Source organism: Loxodonta africana, chromosome 7 (genome assembly GCF_030014295.1).
Source record: "Loxodonta africana isolate mLoxAfr1 chromosome 7, mLoxAfr1.hap2, whole genome shotgun sequence".
NCBI lineage: Eukaryota > Metazoa > Chordata > Mammalia > Proboscidea > Elephantidae > Loxodonta > Loxodonta africana.
Genome location: NC_087348.1, coordinates 101,457,393 through 101,478,711, shown reverse-complemented (window position 1 = coordinate 101,478,711; position 21,319 = coordinate 101,457,393). Strand labels below are relative to the sequence as shown.

The 21,319-nt window shown below is 39.5% G+C and overlaps 1 protein-coding gene across 1 annotated transcript in view; it reads right to left on the bottom strand.

The window, feature by feature from the left end:
* ANKRD42 (ankyrin repeat domain 42) overlaps positions 1–21,319 on the bottom strand; it is a 79,651-nt gene that overhangs the window by 6,520 nt on the left and 51,812 nt on the right. Inside the window, 3 exon segments of the mRNA XM_064289520.1 lie at positions 285–367; positions 9,848–9,992; positions 14,741–14,867. Coding sequence (XP_064145590.1) covers positions 285–367; positions 9,848–9,992; positions 14,741–14,867 — 355 coding nt within the window.

The window sequence follows — 21,319 nt, the reverse complement described above, 5'->3', positions numbered from 1 at the left end:
TTATGAGAATACTTGCAAAATAAAGTATTCATATAAATCTGCTTTAGAGTCTTGACTTGCCTACATAGATATATAAAAAGTATATTGGGAAGGGGAGTACAACTGAGTCCACAGAATTTTTTAAATCCCAATGAGATTATATAACCTGTTTCTGCCTTCAGAATCGCAATAACATATCAGTAATTCTGAGAATAATTTATATATATTTATATTTGTATCAATTTTAAAAATGGAATAGAAAAAAATCAAGGAAATTTATGTAAAGTTATTTCACTGATTAGTACCTTCTCACAAACATTCCCCTAGAAGACATCTTTTTCTTCACTCTCCCCTTCTCTTTGCTTGATTCACAAGAAGAGTCATCATCCTACAAAGGAAAAGAGGATCAAATAAAATTTCTCTGCTAGCACACAGTTTCATCTTTCTATTATTACCTATTTTGGAAGAAAAAATTAATTATGCTGATATTTTCAGCTGTGAATTAACTTTTAGAATTTTGTGTAAATAAATTTCCAACTCTGAAGGACCAGTGCATCATATTTGTGCTGAATCATAAGACTGAGAGGCACCTTGAGATATCATTCAGTCCTATCTCCACCTAATATAGTTTCAGAAGATAACGATCTTAGGCTAATACTAGAGAACATATTGCTAACTGAAATGCAGAGAGTGCTGGTATTATCATTCTCTGGATTCTTTGCAAGCTCCATAGTGTAGGAATCACATTTCCTGGCTCCTCCATTCCCTCCTCTGTGTTCCCACAACACTCTGACCACCCATCTACTGCTCTTGTCTCATCTTCCACTTTGCCCCACCAACGGCTGTCTGAGTATTTCTCATCCATGCTGGTACTCGCAGGACCTAGCACAGCATAATCGCTTAATAAAGGCTATAGAAGGGAGCAAGGGAGGGCTACAAATACAATGGACGCTCACTAGATATTAATATTATTGAATTCTTCCAGTCAGAAATGTCCTATCCCCAGTTACACAGGACGGATCTAAACACGGTAACTCTAACAACACCGCAAGGCACATGTCCATGGGGAGAGCCCATGGCTAGAGTTTGTATTCCCTAAAGTGTTCTTGCCCACACCTTTGCTCATGAACTTAGCCTAACTCACACAGTAGTGTGAGAACATGGGAATAAGCTGCCATCAACCCAATACTCCCTGGAAAAATAGAATCACATACCTGCCTCCTCCTACACCCCCAGTTGCAAACTTGAGAAAGAATTGATGGAGAAGTTGCTACCTTATAGTGGCCAGGTACTGATGGGCATAGGCTGATACCAATGGTCTCTTCCCTTGAAAAAGCTTCTCAGCTAGTCTGAAGACCAATAATAGCAAACCTTTTATTGGGCACTGTCTTAGTCATCTAGTGCTGCCATAACAGAAATACACAAGTGAATGGCTTTAACAAAGAGAAATTTATTTTCTCACAGTCTAGTAGGCTAGAGGTCCAAATTCACGGCATCACCTCCAGGGGAAGGCTTTCTGTCTCTCTCAACTCTGGAGGAAGGTCTTTGTCATCAATCTTCCCCTGGACTAGGAACTTCGTGCAAGAACTCTGGGTCCAAAGAATGCGCTTGGCTCCATGCTGTTTTCTTGGTGGTATGAGGTCCCCACTCTCTGCTTGCTTCCCTTTCCTTTTATCTCTTTTAAGATAAAAGGTGGTGCAGGCCACACTCCAGGGAAACTCACTTTACATTGGATCAGGGATGTGACCTTAGTAAGGGTGTTACAATCCCACCCTAATCCTCTTTAACATAAAATTACAATCACAAAACAGAGGACAACCACACAATACTGAGAATCATGACCTAACCAAGTTGACGCATATTTTGGGGGGGACACAATTCAACCCATGACAGGCACTTTATCATATGCCAAACACCGTATTCCATACTCTACATATAAGAACTCGTTTAATGTAACACAGTGAAGTAGGTAGTACTGCCAGCATTTTATAGATAACGGAACACAAGTCAAAGAGGTTAACCAACTTCCCCAAGGTCATGAAACTAATAAAACAGCGAATGTCCAACACCAAAGTTCAAGTTCTCATAACCATTACTCAATCTAGTCTCCTAGCAAATATGCTGTCATCCAGTTCTACAATTGTACTGTATGTTGTTGTTGTTAGGTGCCATCGAGTCCATTCTGACTCACAGCCACCCTTTGCACAACAGAATGAAACACTGGTCCTGCACCATCCTCACAATCGTTATGTTTAAGCCCATTGTTGCAGCCACTGTGTCAGTGTATCTCATTGAGGGTCTTCCTCTTTTCTGCTGACCCTCTACTTTATGAAGCATGATGTCCTTCTCCAGGGACTGATCCCTCCTGATAACATGTCCAAAGTATGTGAGATGTAATCTCACCATCCTTGCTTCTAATGAGCATTCTGGTTGTACTTGTTCCAAGACAATTTGTTCGTTCTTTTGGCAGTCCATGGTATATTCGATATTCTTCTCCAGCACCACAATTCAAAGGCATCAATTCTTCAGTCTTCCATATTCATCGTCCAGTTTTCACATGCATATGAGGCAATTGAAAACACCATGGCTTGGGTCAGGCACGTCTTACTCCTCAAAGTGACATCTTTGCTTTCTAACACTTTAAAGAGGTCTTTTGCAGCAGATTTGCCCAAAATAAGTCTTTTGATTTCTTGACTGCAGCTTCCATGGGTGTTGATTGTGGATCCAAATAAAATGAAATCCTTGACAACTTCAATCTTTTCTCCATTTATCATGATATTACTTATTGGTTCAGTTGTGAGGATTTTTGTTTTTCTTTATGTTGAGGTGTAATCCATACTGAAGGCTGCGGTCTTTGATCTTCATCAGTAAGTGTTTTGAGTCCTCTTCGCTCTCAGCAAGCAAGGTTGTGTCATCTGCATAATGCAAATTGTTAATGAGTCTTCCTCCAATCCTGATGCCCCATTCTTTGTATGGTCCAGCTTCTTAGATTATTTGCTCAGCATATAGACTGAATAGGTATGGTGAAAGGACACAACCCTGACACACAACTTTCCTGACTTTAAACCACACAGTATCCCCTTGTTCTATTCAAACAACTGCCTTTTGATCTATTTATAGGTTCCTCATTGTGCTCATGAAAAAAAAAAAAATTTTTTTTTTTTTTCCACGAGCACAATTAAGTGTTCTGGAATTCCCATTCTTCGCAAGGTTATCCATAATCTGTTATGATCCACACAGTCAAATGCCTTTGCATAGTCAGTAAAACACAGGTAAACAACTTTCTGGTATTCTCTGCTTTCAGCCAGGATCCATCTGACATCAGCTATGATATCCCTGCTTCCACATCCTCTTCTGAATCCAGCTTTAATTTCTGGCAGTTCCCTGTTGATATACTGCTGCAGCTGCTTTTGAATGATCTTCAGCAAAATTTTACTTGCATGTGATATTAATGATATAGTTCGATAATTTCCACATTCAGTTGCATCACCTTTCTTGGGAATAGGCATAAATACAGATTTCTTCCAGTTGGTTGGCCAGGTAGCTCTTCTCCAACTTCCTTGGCATAGAGGAGTGAGCACTTCCAGCACTGCATCCATTTGTTGAAACATCTCTATTGGTATTCCATCAATTCCTGAAGCCTTGTTTTTCACCAATGCCTTCAGTGCAGCTTGGACTTCCTCCTTTAGTATCATCGGTTCCTGATCATATGCTGCCTCCTGAAATGACTGAACATCGACCAGTTCTTTTTGGTATAGTGACTCTCTGTATTCTTTCCATCTTCATTTGATGTTTCTTGTGTCATTTAATATTGTCCCTGTAAAATCCTTCAGTATTGCAACTGGAGGCTTGAATTTTTTCTTCAGTTCTTTCGGCTTGAGAAGTGCCTAGCGTGTTCTTCTCTTAGGGTTTTCTATCTCCGGGTCTTTGCACATGTCATCATGATATTTTACTTGGTCTTCTCAACAAAGTACAGTACAGTACATAACTGTTCTGTATACTGTACTATATCCTTATAGCTAAAAAAAAATAAATATCTGGTTCCCACTCAGCAGTTTGCAGTGGAGTAGCAGATGAAAAAGAAACCCCTACATTTCAGAAGCCCCTCTAGATCACTAAGGGATGGACACAAAGATGTCCATGAAAAAAAAAAAAAAACAGAGGTAGGGTAGGCTTTTAACCTTATCCAATTAGCGTGATAACATGGAATTATAGAAAGATTATAGAAAATGTAGGAAAAGGGAGGTCAAATGTAGCCAATTTTCTAACGTTTTAATACTCAGAATTGCAAAACCTACAGAAACTCTAATATTTATTTTTAAATTCACATGTACTAACTCCTTAAGGATTTTTTTATGGATTCCAAATATCCTGAAAATAGAAAACAAATATTCAAAGCCTCTACAAAGACCAAATATGTAACTTGATCTATCAGACCAAGCCTTACCGTACAACTAATTCAGAAGAAAATATGTGCTTGACACTTAACAGGCCTCTGGTAAGTACTGATTGAAAGTTCCCAAGTTTCAAAGCACAGAAGTTTCTGCATTTCTGGAATATTTTTCACCAACATCACTAATTTTGTTAAGCCTCTCATCATAAAATCTAGCCAGAAGTCTATTTCTCTCTACTAGGAGTTTTCTCCTAAATCCAGGGTGGGGGGCTGGGGGGGATGACTATATATTGAGATATTGAATGTATAAGTTATGGTGCTTAGCTATCAAAATCAATTTTAAATACAAATGTATTACTACAACAAAATTAGATAACCCCTGTATAAAAATATATTTTAAACATAACCAGTATTTTTTGCTCTGAAATAATTTATAACCTTGTTGAAGAGATTAATGATTCTACACATGAAACTGCTGACAGAGGTTATATATCTACCAATTATTACTTGGGTACATTGAATTCTTGTTTTTGAAAATTTCTATGCAGTCTGAGAAGTTCTGGACAGCTTGTGAAACTAAAAAGAGATAAATCCTGGAATATCTGCAATTGCTTACTAGAACAGACTCTTCTTAACAGAGTGTCAAAACAGCATAACTAATAAAGAGAGCAGGACTGATTGCTCCAAGGACTTTTACAGGCCCACAGGCTTGGAGGTCAGAGAACAGAGAGAACTTCAAAGGAGACCGTATCAAAGTTCAACCCAGTTCCAAGCTCTTGTAGGCAGAAAACAAGCCTAAGTGAAACATGGAAGGTAATCATGGAATATTACCAGGTCCAAGTCAGCCATTCTGACTAGCAAACACGGTCCAAAGCTTTAGAGCAATGACCTCCTGAATGATACTTATTCTGGAGACAGAAGCTATAAAGAATTCAGTGCTGTATAAATCTCTCTGTGGACTGACACCTCTGCCAATAGCTATTATAGTTCCAATATAGCTTAAAATTTTTAAGTTAATGTTTTTATTTAAATATAAGAAATGTACATAAATGATGAATTTTTACAAATTCATATGACTAGAATTCAGATCAATAAACTGAATAGTGCCAGTGTCCTAGAAGCCTCCCTATGGCTCCTACAGGCACTACTGACTTGATCAATTTCACCTATATTTCGCACTGCATGGAATCATACAGTGGTGGTGGTGTTAGCTGTCGTCGAGTCGGTTTCAACTCATAGCAACCCTGTGTACAAAAGAACAAAGAATTGATGCATGTGAATTATGGTGTTGGCAAAAAGTACTGAATATACCATGGACTGCCAGAAGACCAAACAAATCCATCTTGGAAGAAGTACAGCCAGAGTGCTCCTTAGAAGTGAGGATGGTGAGACTTCATTTTACATGCTGTGGACATGTTATCAGTATGGACCAGTCCCTGGAGGAGGACATCACGCTTGGTAAAGTAGAGGGTTAGCAAAAAAGAGGAAGACCCTCGACGAGATGGATTGCCACAGTGACTGCAACAATGAGCTCAAACATAGCAACCATCGTCAGGATGGTGCAGACTGGGCAGTGTTTTGCTCCGTTATACATAGGGTCATTACGAATCAGAACTAACTCTACCTAACGACAACAACAATTGGTATTATGATCAAAAACTATTAAGTACTTTGTATATTCAAACTATCCTGAGAAATTATCCCAATTTTTTTTCTGGATAAAAATTATACTATTGCAGATTCTTTTGGGCAGAAAAATGTCTTAAAGGTATAAGTGTATGCAGTCATAGGTTCTAACCACAAGGTGGCAGGACAAAGATTTAGTTAGAGCTTAAAAAATCTATTCATATGAGTAAATACTGAATGAAAAGTTCATTTTATTTGTACTTTATATATGGTAAGAGTCCAAAATAAACTAACTCCTCCTACCTTCAAACTGCATAGGAGTCTACACATTTATTTATTCACTGACTATGTCTATTTGTCCCTAATAAACAAAATGAAAAGAAGGACAAAGGAGAAAAGGATATGAGGAAGGATGAGGAAATAATACTATGAATACTACTATTTGTCACGTACACCTGTGACTGAGCTCAAGATTTCTATAAAATATTTAATTTACCACCAAGTTGATCCCATAAGGTAGGTGCTGTTGTGTGCCATCGAGTTGATTTTAACTCATAGCGACCCTATAGGACAGAGTAGAATTACCGCATAGGGTTTCCGAGGCTGTAATCTTTATAGAAGCAGACTGCAACCTCTTTTACCCGCAGAAAGGCCGGTGGGTTTGAATCACCAACCTTTTGGTTAGCAACCAAGCCCTTTAACCACTATGCCACCAGGGCTCCTATAAGGTAGGTATTAAAAACCAAAAAAAAACAAATCTGTTACCATCGAGTCAATTCCGACTCATAGTGACACTATAGCACAGAGTAGAACTGCCCCATAGTTTCCAGTGAGCACCTGGTGGATTCAAACTGCTGACGTTTCAGATAGCAGCCATAGCTCTTAACCACTAGGCCACCAGGGTTTCCAAGATAGGTATTCATCCCTATTTTAAAGACGATGAAGCTGAGACTCTGCGAAACTTATGCATAAGAGAAAATAAGTAGTGTCCAGGTTGCAACTTTCATGAAAGGTTGCTGGCATTTGCTCATTTGCAAAAATTGTATATAATCCAAAGCAGACCTGCAAAGAGTGATGGACCAAGAGTACAGGGACCCTGATTCTTGGTAGAGAGAGAGGTTTTAGGGAGGCTGGGCTGTGGGGTATGCAACCAAATCCAGCTCTGAGAACTGATACTCCTAAGCAAGAAAAAACAATTTTTAAACAGCTTTGAAAAAATAAATAAAAGAATTTCTAGGGAGACAATCAATTTGGAATGGATCAAAAAAAGCTGTACAGCTTACATGACCCCAAATGACAGTCCCAGCTAGGTAGCTGGAGAAGAACGTACGCTCCTACCTCTGAGAAGACTGTGGAAGTCAGCAGAGTCCCTGCCACAATATCAGGAGGTAACAACAGATTTAGAGTGTAAGACTACAGCTAAGAATGAATGGCTTTTCTCCTCTAAGTCAACATCATGTGACGCACAGGCCGGCCTCTCTGATACTAAAGTTTCCCCAGTGGGCTAAAAGTGGCATAGGAGAGCACTGCAAAAATGAAGAGAATGGATTAATTATTATAATAATACCCCTTGGATAATCAAACAGTGGTGAAACACTATAACACAGAGAAGCTAAGAAAGTATATTTGTATATGCATAGAGATACACATATGTATTTTTAGGTGAAAAGAATTTTCTCTAATAAAATACATACCAAGGAGTCCTGGTGGTGCAACAGGTAAGCACTCAGCTGCTAACCAAAAGGTTGGGGATTCAAACCCACCAGTGGCTCCATGGAGAAAAGACCTGGTGATCTGCTCCCATAAAGATTACAGCCTAGGAAACCCTATGGGGCAGTTCTAGTCAGTCATAGAGGGTCGCTATGAGTCGGAATCGACTTCAAGGCACATAACAATGTGATACATACCAAACTGTTAACAGTAGCCTCCTCTGGAGAGTAGAACTTAGTGGAAGGAGGAATGTCTGTTCTGTTTTTAACACTTTACAACAAACACATATTTTAATATTTTAAGTGTTTTTTAGGAGATTAATAAATGGACTGTGCAAAATAAAAAGGCAGGATAAAGGGTTTGCATTTGATGAAACAGATAACAAGCAGCCAATGAATGTCTTCAGCAAAAGATGAAATAATTCTAGGAAGACTAGTCTGGTATCAGGATGCAGGAAGTGATGAGAAACTGGAGTCTTGGGACAGCCAGGGAGCTTTTATTATATATCAGATTGAGGTGACAGGGCCTAGAAGAGAATTAATTTATCTATGATGCCTAGGAACGCTGGTGGCACAGTGGGGAGCCCTGGTGGCCAACGGTTATGAGCTACAGCTGCTAACCAAAATGTCAGCAGTCTGAATCTACCAGCTGCTCCTTGGAAACCCTATGCGGCAGTTCTACTCCTCTCTATAGGGTCACTATGAGTTGGAATCAACTCAATGGCACACAACAGCAACACATGATGCCTGAGGGGAAAAAAAAATTTCCTATGCAATGGAGCCAAATGAAACTTACTTGAATCCCTACACTATATGAAGATGAGCTGTATACAAAAGCCACATCATGGCCATCTTCGCTCACAAAAGAAAGAGAAGGTCAAAGTTCCCAGTGCACTTTCAGCCTGCTGTGCTCTGAGGTTAATCAAACAAACAAAAAAACCACTGCCGTCAAGTTGATTCCAACTCCTGATGACCCCATGTGTGTCAGAGTAGAACTGTGCTCCACAGGCTTCTGAATGGCTGATTTTTTCAGAAGTAGGCCACAGGCCATTCTTCTGAGGCACCTCTGGATGGACTTGAACCTCCAACCCTTCAGTTAGTAGATGAGCATGTTAACCATTTGCACCAGAGACTAGATGGCCTGAAATACAAACAGCATTTGGGGTTTGTTACCTTCATTTTCACCGTTTTCTATATGCCACCTGCTTTTCAGTACCTACTCCCTAGTTGTTTTGGAATTCTTACTGATTATTCTGCTTACAAGAAAATATTTTCTCCTTAGATGGAGTAATAATAATAATAACAACGATAATACTTAGTACACACTTATAATGAACCATGACTGTTCAAACCATTATTTTATATATATATATATACTTATATAAACAAAAACAATATATATGGAAATCCTGGTGCCATAGTGGTTAAGTACTATGACTGTTAACCATAAAGGTCAGCAGTTCGAATCCACCAGGCACTCCTTGGAAACTCTATGGGGAAGTTCTACTCTGTCCTATAGGGTTGCTATGAGTCAGAATCGACTCAGTGGCAATAGGTTTTTGGGTATTTATATATCTTTGTTATATGTTCTGACATATATATCTATACAGTTGATTCTCATTATTCACCGTGGTTATGTTCTACAAAGATGGTGTGAACACTGAATTAGCGAATACTGAACCATTGCTCCTAGGGAAAACACAGGGTTAGAGGTTCCTGTGAGCCACTGGTAAAACCATTTTCATGAACCAATCAATACATAACCTTGTTTTATGTGTGTTTCTGTTTAAAGATGCCTTATTTAATATATATTGTTGATTCATTAACATGTAACTTATGGCCAACAGCACTATAACTCACCCTGAACAAAGCTTACCTAACACACGTATTTTCCCCATTAAGGCACATCACAGCCTTCTTATACTTAGGAACATTAGAGAACACTTCAGCACTATGCTGTGGGCCATGTGTGTCCAGTTTACAACTGAGGCACAGAGAGGTTAAAAGATTTGCCCAGTTCAAAAAGGTGCAGCCAAGGGTCAAATCCAAATATCCTCAGTCCAAAGCTTGTACTCTTAGCCACCCTTCTATACTATTTCTCAAACTCAGGAAAGATAAATGTGTTAAGAAAGACACCAACCATAGCCACGAAGTTGGGGACCTGATTTTTCTCCAGTGTCTCCCTGAGTTGATCCACCTCCACTCGACACTCATCCAGCTGACATTCCAATTTTTCTCTACGCAGTCGTTCATAGTCCAGCTGGCCCTGCAGCTCTTTGATGGTCCTGTCAAGAAAATGTTTTTTTAATCAATCTCCAATGTCAACTAACAATTATTTTGGGTAATAGCGGAAAGCATCCATGCATTGTATTTAAGGCACATAAAACAAAGAAATCACTTATTCAACAAATATGTATTCAGTGCTACCCTGAGCCAACACTGATGTCTGCACTAGGGATATAGCAGTGAACCAAACAGGCCAGAATCACCCCTCATGGAGTTTAGCTTAGTAGGGGAGGAAGAAAGACAATAAACAAAATAAATAAGTAAAAATATATGGTGTTTTGGAAGGTGGTAAGTGGTAAGAGAGAAAAAAATAAACCAGAAAAGAGGGAAATTAATGTTGTGGAGGAGGGGGTTAGCATTTCATCTACAGTGGTCAGGAAAGGTCTTACTAAGAAAGGGGCTTCTGAGCAAAGTCCTGAAGGAAATTAGGGTGATCACTATGTAGACAACTGAAGAAGAGTATTCCAGACAGAGGAAGCACCAAGTCTAAAGAGACCATAAGTCAGAAGTATGCCAGATGAATTGGAAGAAAACCAGAGGCTGATATGGCTGGAGTAGTTTAGAAGAGTAGTAGTTCAGAAAGAGAACAGGGAACCAGAACAAGTAGGGCCTTATAAGTCATAGCTAGGACTTTGGCTTTTACTTTGCATGAAATGGGAAGTCACTGGAGGGTCTGGGCAGAGAAAAATGGTATGATTTGACTTAAGTTTTAACATGATCACTCTGGCTATTGTGTTAAGAATAGACTGTAGGGGATGGGGTGAAGAATAAGGGGGCAGGGACAGGAAGCTGGGAAACCTATCAGAAGGATGTTAAAATAATCCAGACAAAAAATATTATAACTTGAACCAGCGTTTTTTTTTTTTTTCCTTTCTTTCTTATAGTTGGATGAAGAGTGGAATAGAATCCCCAACGCATGCTGGGTTGAGGGTCAGGTCCCAAGGAGGGCAATCTAAGAACAATACAGTAGTAGCTCTGGTAAGGAAGCGAGAGTGGGTTAAGACTGGGGATGGGGAAGAGTGTCAACTTTGAAAGCCTAGAAATGCAACAATAAGAAGGCGAAATCATTCTCCAGAACAGAGAAATACAACTATGTTTTGTTTATTGTGAGTTTGACTTAACTAATGAATAACAACAAAGTCAAAAGGACATTTCTCAAACCAATACTTATCCAGTTTTTCCTCACAACTAGATTGAAGATCAGGAGCTTTGCCCTCAAGGAGTAAATGTCTTAAGATGCACTCAAAACTAAGCAGAGAATAAATGCCACAGAAGATGTAAAGCTTACTCTGGGTAGAACTTAGAAGAAACACTGCATTCTCAGCTAACGAGAAGCTACATTCTAGCACAAAAGCTGAGGCAAACTTTAAAAACAACAACAAAAACATACTGCTGCTCAGAAATATCTTACATCAACAGAATAACCACTCAGAATGATGGATTATTCCATGACCACTGGAGTTTAAAGTTCCATTAAGGATTATTAAAATCTTATGTGATCTTAAAGAGCCCAAGAGACAGAAAGGGCCACATGAACCAGAGACCTACATCATCCTGAGACCAGAAGAACTAGTTGGTGTCCGGCCACAATCGATGACTGCCCTGACAGGGAGCACAACAGAGAACCCCTGAGGGAGCAGGAGATCAGTGGGACGCAGACCCCAAATTCTCTTAAAAACACCATACTTAACGGTCTGACTGAGACTAGAGGAATCCCGGCAGTCATGGTCCCCAAACCTTCTGTTGGCACAGGACAGGAACCATCCCCGAAGACAACTCATCAGACATGAAAGGGACTGGACAGTGGGTAGGTGAGAGATGCTGATGAAGGGTGAGCTAATTATATCAAGTGGTCACTTGAGACTGTGTTGGCATCTCCTGTCTGGAGGGGGGATGGGAGGATAGAGAGAGTTGGAAGCTGGCAAAATTGTCACGAAAGGAGAGACTGGACGGGCTGACTCATTAGGGGGAGAGCAAGTGGGAGTATGGAGTAAGGTGTATATAAACTTATATGTGACAGACTGACTTGATTGTAAACATTCACTTGAAGCTCAATAAAAGTTAATATAAAAAAAAAAAAACCTTATGTGATCTTAAATAACAAAGTTGGAGTCATACAGACTAAGGCTCAAATCTTTACCTGACCCCTTTCACTACTGTGACTTTAGGCAAGTTACTTAACTTCTATATTAAATCTGTATAGTGAGAATAATAACAATACCTCAAGGAGTTGTCAAGATTGCATGAGACAATTCAGTGAAGCCTGGGAGAGCTGGAACTCAGTAGGACTGCCTTGTTTTTCCAGGTCTTGCAAGTTTTCCGCCTTTGACAGGGAGCAGTCTTACCACTTTTCTGTCACTCATTTTAGTGGAAAATATTTTAGTTTTCCTTCTCTGACAGGTTTCTGCCTTACACAGGTTCTGGCTTTTGTAGGTTTACTGTATATAAAGGGGTTTATCTAGGGAATAATTGTCCCACTATGAAGTACTTTTCTGTACTACAAGGGATCTAAGAACTTGCAGCTAGGCTCTTTAGGCAAAGGCCAATGCTGAAAATAGTCTACATTTCAAAACACTTTAAGCAGTAGAGAGGGATTAGGTAGCTACCTACACAGTGTACTTTGTGAGATACCAAGGTCTCCTGATCTAAAAAAAATTGATCTTCCTCAGCTTCCTAGTATCTAAAATCCAATTAAAAAATACAGTATTTTAGCTTAAGGCTTTGTCTCTTTTCAAATACTCAAGCACCTACGGAATGATAACACATTAATCCTTATCAAGGATGTAGACTTGGTCTGAATACATTTACCAGACCTCTTATTGAGAGTAGATTGAAAAGGTGGTAGAAGACAGGGAAACAAGAGGCTCTAAAAGCATGAGGCAAAGATACAACCAAAGAAAAGGGTAGGGAAAGCAGAGAATGGGGAAGAGAATCCATGTACAGGGCTAATTACACACCCGTGTTTTGATTAAACTACAGGTATCCTCTCCTGTCTTCCTCTGTTCCCTGTTTACTCTCGAAGCAGATAGACAGGCAGACAGGCAGCGGGAGGAAGGAAATACTAGTGATCCTCTGTTCTAGCAGCCATTAATTAAGTAAGAAGAGGTACCAAAGGTGCAGAGGTGAAAGGTAAAGGCAGATGTACAACTGCTCACTGCCCCTGGACACAAGAGCACTCCCTTTGAGAGTACTATGCAAAGGCATTCAACTGTGTGGATCATAACAAATTTGGGTAACATTGTGAAGAATGGGAATTCCAGAACACTTACTTGTGCTCCTGAGGAACCCGTACGTAGACCAAGAGGCAGTCGTTTGAATAGAATAAGTGGATACTTCGTGGTTTAAAGTCAGGAAAGGTATGTGTCAGGTTTGTATCCTTTCACCATACCTGTTCTGTATGCTAAGCAAATAATCCGAGAAGCTGGACTACATGAAGAAAAATAGGACGTCAGGATTGGAGGAAGACTCATTAACAACCTGCGTTATGCAGACGACACAACCTTACTTGCTGAAAGTGAAGAGGACTTGAAGCACCTACTGATGAAGATCAAAGACCACAGACTTCAATATGGATTACACCTCAATATAAAGAAAAACAAAAATCCTCACAACTGGACCAATATGCAACATCCTGATAAATGAGGAAAAGACTGAAGTTGTCAACGATTTCATTTTACTTGGGTCCACAGTCAACGCCCATGGAAGCAGCAGTCAAGAAATCAAAAGACACACTGCCCTGGGCAAATCTTCTGCAAAAGACCTCTTTAAAGTGTTGAAAAGCAAAGATGTCACCTTGAAGACTAAGGTGCACCTGACCCAAGCCAAGGTGTTTTCAAATGCCTCCTATGCATGTGAAAGCCTGACGATGAATAAAGAAAACCGAAGAAGAACTGAAGCCTTTGAATTGCGGTGCTGGCAAAGAATATTGAATACACCATGGATTGCCAAAAGAACGAACAAATCTGTCTTGGAAGAAGTATGACCAGAATTCTCCTTAGAAGGAAAGATGGTGAGACTATGTCTCACATACTTTGGACATGTTGTCAGGAGGGATCAGTCCCTGGAGGAGGACTTCATGCTTGGTAAAGTAGAGGGTCAGCAAAAAGAGGAAGACCCTCAATGAGATGGATTGACACAGTGGCTTCAACAACAGGCTTAAGCATAACAACAATTATGAGGATGGCACAGGACCAGGTGGTGTTTTGTCCTGTTGTACATGGGGTTGCTATGAGTCGGAACCAACTCAATGGCACCTAACAACAACAACAGTAGTCAATGAACACAGGATTGGGTCTCAGATTCATAAGTATGCAGTCCAATCTGATGGGAATGTGTAGAGATTGTGTCGCCTGTGTTGGGGAAGAGCTCAAAGTAGCTGTTGTCTCAAAAAAAATCTTAACTCCTCCACATGGAGGCTTAGGAAGAAAACAGGATGGACTTAACACCCTTACCACTGCCATCAAGTCGATTCCAACTCATAGTGACCCTATATGTACAATTTCCCCAAAGGGTTCCCAAGGCTGTAAATCTTTACAGAAGCAGACTGCCACATCTTTCTCTAGCAAAGTAAATGGTGGGTTCAAACCACTAACCTTTTGGTCAGCACCCAAGAGCTTAACCACTACAGCACCAGGGCTCCCTCGAACACCCTTTGGTGAGGATGAAAGAACAAGTTGCTAGTCAACAAACTCTCACATGGTATTGAGAGAAGTAATTAAAAACACCATTAAAGTTGTGAGAACATTACTTTTCAGACTCGAGCTGTTCTTTCCTCTGCTTTAAATCTTCCTCTGTTATTCCTCCCAAGTGTTTATAGTTGCTCTCGGCAATTTCCAGAAGGTGTCTCAATTCCACAATTTTCTTATAAGCTCTCACTGTAAGACAGAGTTGAATAAGAACCTGGTTTAGACAGTATCAGCCCATATGCTCACAGGGTACTACCAGTCCTCTGGAGCATATTCTTCCTCTATAGCCAGATGTGGCTTTGGGTGGGGGTAACAGGGTCATATGCGCAAAAGAATAATATCAGTAACATAATATTAGAATGAACAAGCAACACAATACCTAACAGGATTCTTTCCCTGCTATTTAAGTATATGTCAGATGACTATAAATATTATAAATAAGTATTGCACACAGGACCATGCATAATCTACTGTATGTCAGGAAATTAGAAAAACTGAAATATCCTTGAGTTATTTAAGATAAATCAGAACTAAGCCAGCCACCAAATTTTGTGATTAGTCACTCGTAGTTTCTATGCCAGATGGATACTGTGAGAAGCAAGTGTGTGAAGAGCTGCTTTTAGCTATTCTCCAGCTACCAAAACTGAGTTTTCTGTATTTATGGCAGTGATTTTTCTCCCCCAGGTTATATTTTGCAATATCTGGTGACATTTTTGCTTGTCACAACTGGGAGGGTGGAGTGCTACTGACATCTAGTAGGTAGAGGTTAGTGATTCTACTAAACATCCTACAATACACAGGACAGCCCCCACAACAAAGAATTATGTGGCCCAACATTACAATAGGTCAGAGGTTAAGAAAAGTGCTTTACAGGACCACTTTAGCAAATCACAGCCTCTTCCTAACACTTACTACTCTAGTTTATCTGTCAAAAGGTTAGAGGTGCAGTTTCCAAACCAGGCTATGCATCAGAATCAACTATGGTACTTTTTAAAAATGTAGATGTTTGGAACCAATCCCAGACCTTCAAATTCAGGTATGTGTATTGACTAAAAGCTCCTCAGACAATTCTAAACAGCAGACAGGTTTGGAAGCCACCATAACTACTACCAAGCAAGATGGTGGAGGGAATAAAAGAACGTGTCTCATGAGGAAAAACTGAAAGAACTAGGGCCATTTAGCTTGTATTATTTCTTTAATATTTGAAAGGCTATGTTTTGAAAGACCTGTTCTACCAGATTCTCAGAAATAAGAACTACTAGGATTAGTTGGGGTTAGCTCCAGGAAGACAGATTTCACCTCAACAAAAGAAACATTTTTCAACAAAACGATCAAAGCTACCATGTATTTACTGAGTGCCTTTTATTTTGTGCAAGACACTGCACTAAGTACCTTATACATTTTAATCCTCACGAGAAGCCTGTCAAAGATGGAAACGGGCCCCCCGTGCACTGAAGGTGATTAAGCAGAGGCTGGATGACATGTGACAGGAATGTTAGAGGTTCGGTTCCAAGAGATCTGGGACGAGAAGAAACTCAGTCTCCTGTAGGTGCTCTGGCAAAATCTAATGTTCCAAGAAGTGGCCTCTAGTCTCTTGTGGTTTTCCTTGTAGTAAGATTAAGATAAGAAAATAGCACATGACTTCATCTACAGTCCCAACCACTAGCTGCAAACATCCCAGCAGGCCACGAGTAAAGGAACTTGTTGCATGGCAAGGGCACTGAGAGCTCATTTCCATCAAGCATACCACAGTAGGAAAACAGTTCTAATGATATTTTTGGTCTTTCCTGAAACATCTTTTAAAATTTCTTAACTCTCACAAATATCTCTTACTCAAATAATTTCAGAAGTAACTGAAATCCTACAAGAACAATTACTCATTTTTTACAGTTTTAAGTCCTTGCTAATTCTCAGTGCAACCGATAATAAGAAATCTAAGCACAAATGACAAAATAAAAACCAGATAAATTGAGAATTCAAATTTAAAACTTTTGCACTTTAAATGGAACTGAGTTTCCATTAAGAGTGATAAAAAAAAAAATTGGAAGCAGATAGTGGTGATGGTTGCATGACATGGTGAACTTAAGTAATGTCACTGAATTGTACACATAAAAATGGCAGGATTGGCAAATATTTCGCTATAGATATTTCAGTACAATAAAGTAAAAACTGTCAATTGGTGTATATGTTAATGTATATGTTCTCGGCAACAACAACAGAATAAATAAAATTTAGGAAAAAAATCTATATGAGACAAAAAGGTCAACGATTACTCTAAAGCAAAGATAAGAAGATAAAACCAAAAAAACCCAAACCCATTGCCATCAACTCGATTCCGACGGATAGCGACCCTATAGAACAGAGTAGGAACACCCCATAGGGTTTCCAAGGAGTACCTGGTAGATTTGAACTGCCGTCTGGTTAGCAGCCAAATTCTTAACCACTATGCCACCAGGGTTTCCATTGAGAAGATAAGGGGACAAGAAAACTACAGCATTGGGAATGGAACAACCAGTCTGCAATTAAAGAGGATGTTGACACATTATGAAAAATGTAAATAATGTCACTGAACGATTTGTGGAGAAATTGTCAAAAGGGAACCTAATTTGCTGTGTAAGCTTTCACCTGAAACACAATACTATTTGAAAAAACCTAAACCATAACACTAACTGAAATCCTAACCCCAAAATAACACTAACACTACACCTAAACCTAAAACCTATCTCTAAACCTAACCCTAAAACTAACCCTACATTTTAACCAAACCCTAATTCTACCTTAACTCTTAAACTAAACACAAAATCTAAACCAAACTCTAACCCAAAATTAAAGGTAAAACCTGTATTTAAGCCTAAACCTAACCCTAAACCAAAAGCAAAAACTAACCCTAAAAGCAAACCTAACCCTAACACCAAAAACCAAACCCACTGCCATAGGAGATTCCGACTCATAGCGACCCTACAGAACAGAGTAGAACTCCCCCGAGTGTTTCCAAGGAGCAGCTGGTCGATTCTAACTGCCGACCTTTTGGTTAGCAGCTGAGCTCTTAACCACTGCACCACCGGAGCTCCCCTAACCCTAGAAAAAAAAAAAATTAGAGTTACCCTAAAACAGTCTAATATTAAATCTAACACTAAACCTAATTCTAACCCTAAACCTAACCCTTACCCTAAGCCAAACCTAACCCTAAAGCTAAAAAAAGCTAACCCTAAACCTATCCCTAAACCTAAACCTTACCCTAACCTTAAAAATTATCCTAACTCTAACCATAAACCTCACCATAAAACTAAAACTAACCCTAATTGTAAACCTACCTCCAAATCTAAAAAAAAAGGAATGAAGTACTGATCTATGCTACAACATGGATGAATCTTGAAAACATTATGTGAAAGAAGGCAGACACAAAAGGTCACATATTGTATGATTCCTTTTATATAAAATACCCAGAAGAGGCAAATCTATAGAGACAGCCAAACCCACTGCCATTGAGCCTATTTCGACTCACAGAGAAAGAAAGTAGATTCATGGCTGCTTAGGGTTGGGAATGTGGAAAAGTGGGGCAATTGGGAGTGGCTGCTAATGGGTTGTGGATTTTCTTTTTGGGGTGGTAGAAATGTTCTAAAATGATTTATAGTTATGGTTGTGCAAGTCTGTGACTATACTGAAAACCAATTAAAATTCACTTTAAAGGGGTAAATTACTGTATGCTATATGAATTATGGAAACCCTGGTGGCATAGTGGTTAAATGCTATGGCTGCTAACCTAAAGGTCAGCAGTTCAAATCTACCAGGCACTCCTTGGAAACTCTATGGGGCAGTTCTACTCTGTCCTATAGGGTCGCTCTGAGTCAGAACTGACTTGATGGCAATGGGTTTGTTTTTTTGTATGAATGATGGAGCCCGGTGGCACAGTGGTTAAGAGCTCAGCTGCTAAGCAAAAGGTTGGCAGTTTGAATCCACCAGAAGCTCCCTGGAAACACTATGGGGCAGTTCTACTCTATCTTATAGGGTTGCTATGAGTCGGAATCAGCTCGACAGCAAAGGATGCTTTGTTTTGTTTTGTTTGGTGGTGCAGTGGTTAAGCGTTTGACTACTAACCAAAAGACTGGCAGTTTGAATTCACCAGCCCCTCCCTGGAAACCTTATAAACCCCGTTGCCACCAAGTCAATTCCGACTCATAGCAACCCTATAGGACAGAGTAGAACTGCCCCATAGAGTTTCCAAGGAGCGCCTGGTGGATTTGAACTGCCGACCTATTGGTTAGCAGCCAGAGCTCTTAACCACTATGCCACCAGGGTTTCCTGGAAACCTTATAGGGCAGTAATACTCTGACCTATAGGGTCGCTATGAGTTGGAATCAACTTGATGGCAATGGGTTCAGTTCTGGGTTTTATATGAATTATATCTCAATAAAGCTGTGTAAAATAAAGCTTTTAGGAAACTGAATGTGGAGTGATCATTAACTCTGAGCCTCACTACAGGGTGATCTGGGTGAGCTGTTTGTTGGGAGCCCCTTATGTCAACATCGTCAGGTTTGACTGCATTCACCAGGGAGGAGGCTTCCACTCGCCCATGGACAGAGAGGTTCTTCCTGACAGTGTTTTGGGAGCTGTTTAAAAAAAAATTATTATTTTTTAAAAACCTAGACATGAATTAGAAATTTTTTTAGAGGATATAGTTTTGGCACAACTACTTCTTCCTGCTGGAATAACTGAACACACTGTCCAGAGATTAAGAGAAAAGGAACTGACATTTACTGAGCCTCTACTACGGGCCAGGAAACCCTGGTGGCATAGTGGTTAATAGCTACAGCTGCTAACCAAAAGGTCAGCAGTTCAAATCCACCAGGCACTCCTTGGAAACTCTGTGGGGCAGTTCTACTCTGTCATATAGAGTCGCTATGAGTTGGAATTGACTCGATGGCAGTGGGCTGTGGGTACTATGGGCCAGGTACTTCCCATCTTCTAGTTTATTGATTTAACCTTTGTAACAACTCTGCAGTGATGACATTATATTCTCGTTTTACAGATGAGGAAACTGAAGCTCTGATGTCTGAATCCAGTGCCCAAACCCTATTAATTTTACTACAGCTGCCTTTGTTTTGGCTAGGCTCAGTTTAAACAGATCCTTCTTGCCTTTCTTCTATGAGAGAGCTCCTTGAAACAGTTTTCATCCATGGTTCTCTGACCAAATATCATAAGATGTAAAATTAGGGTTGTGCGGCATGAAAATATTCTTTTCAGAAGGCCATGTGTATGGTGACAAAGGGACTCTATAGGAAGTCTGAAGGCCTTGCTTCCAGTCACTGTGTGACTCTGGATGAGTAACTTAGATTCTCTGGACCTCAGGTTCTTCATCTGTCAAATAATGACATAATACAAGATAAAAAAAAAAAAAAAACAGACTTTACCTACCTCATAGGCTTACTGTATGCAGGAGTGATGATGTATGTAGAAGTGTCCTGTAAACTGTTAACCATTACAGAAGTGTAAACCATCATTATTAGGATTTTGCAAAATAAAAATTTTGGCAGGACAGTTATATGCCAGTAGCTGAACCGCCAGCAGAAATTCAATGGAGATTAAAATTTGCTCCAATTGCTAAGTGTCAATTTAGTTTAATAATAAATATAACACTGACACTCGCCACCGTCCTGAGAGGAAAGAAGTACTCCCACTTTTACTCACTGACTAATTTGGACTGCTTTAACCATTTAATGAAATAAGTTTGTCCTCAGTTGATTATGATAAAAATTAAATCAGCATATATGTCTCCATAATGCGATTAATGTGAAAGAAGAAAAATAAAATATACAAAACTAAAAAATTATGTTAGGACATACACTAACAAATATGGCAGATATTATTAAATAAAAGTAGATGATCAATAGGTCATAGCTTTAAAAAATAAAAAATCATGCCTGTTTAGGAAACAAGCAAATACAGAGAAATGATTTGTCAGTTCACTGACATAATCTTAGTACCTAGAACAGTGCCTGACATATAACTGGTACTCATTATATTCATTTTAAATACCCACAGGGAGAGAAGAACCGATAAAACACAATTTCAGTAACTCTTTCAGTATCATATTGGGTAGACACAGAATGTTTTCCAAATTCCAGAAAGCAGAACTGTTTCTGATACGCTGCCGTGGCCCCTAGCCTAAAACTCTGCCCATGGTTTATACTCAAATATGGGTTTGATGGATGAAATGGCCTCCTTATCCATTTGCCTGTCTAAATTCTGGATACCCTTCAGGGCAAAACCCACATTCCGCTTATGAAAAGCCTTTCCTACTGTTCTATCCTGAGTGAATAGTCCTTTTAAGGCACTACTATTCTTTTTTTTTCCCCAACCATTTACTTTCTTGCCCAGGCCAAGAATCTAGGGATCATCTTTAATTATTTTCATTCTCCAACACCTCATACTCAAATCTGTCAGCAAACCTTATCACCCTTACCTTCTAAATATGTATGTCCTAAATCTGACTATTTCTCACCACCTCCATCAAGGGGCCCAGGAATCTGGGCAGAGACATTCCGCATCTGTTCTACAATTCTAATTCAGTAATCTTTGACAAATTTAAATTATACCATGAACTTCATCTAACCTTATGTTGGTCGGTGAGTATATTGTCT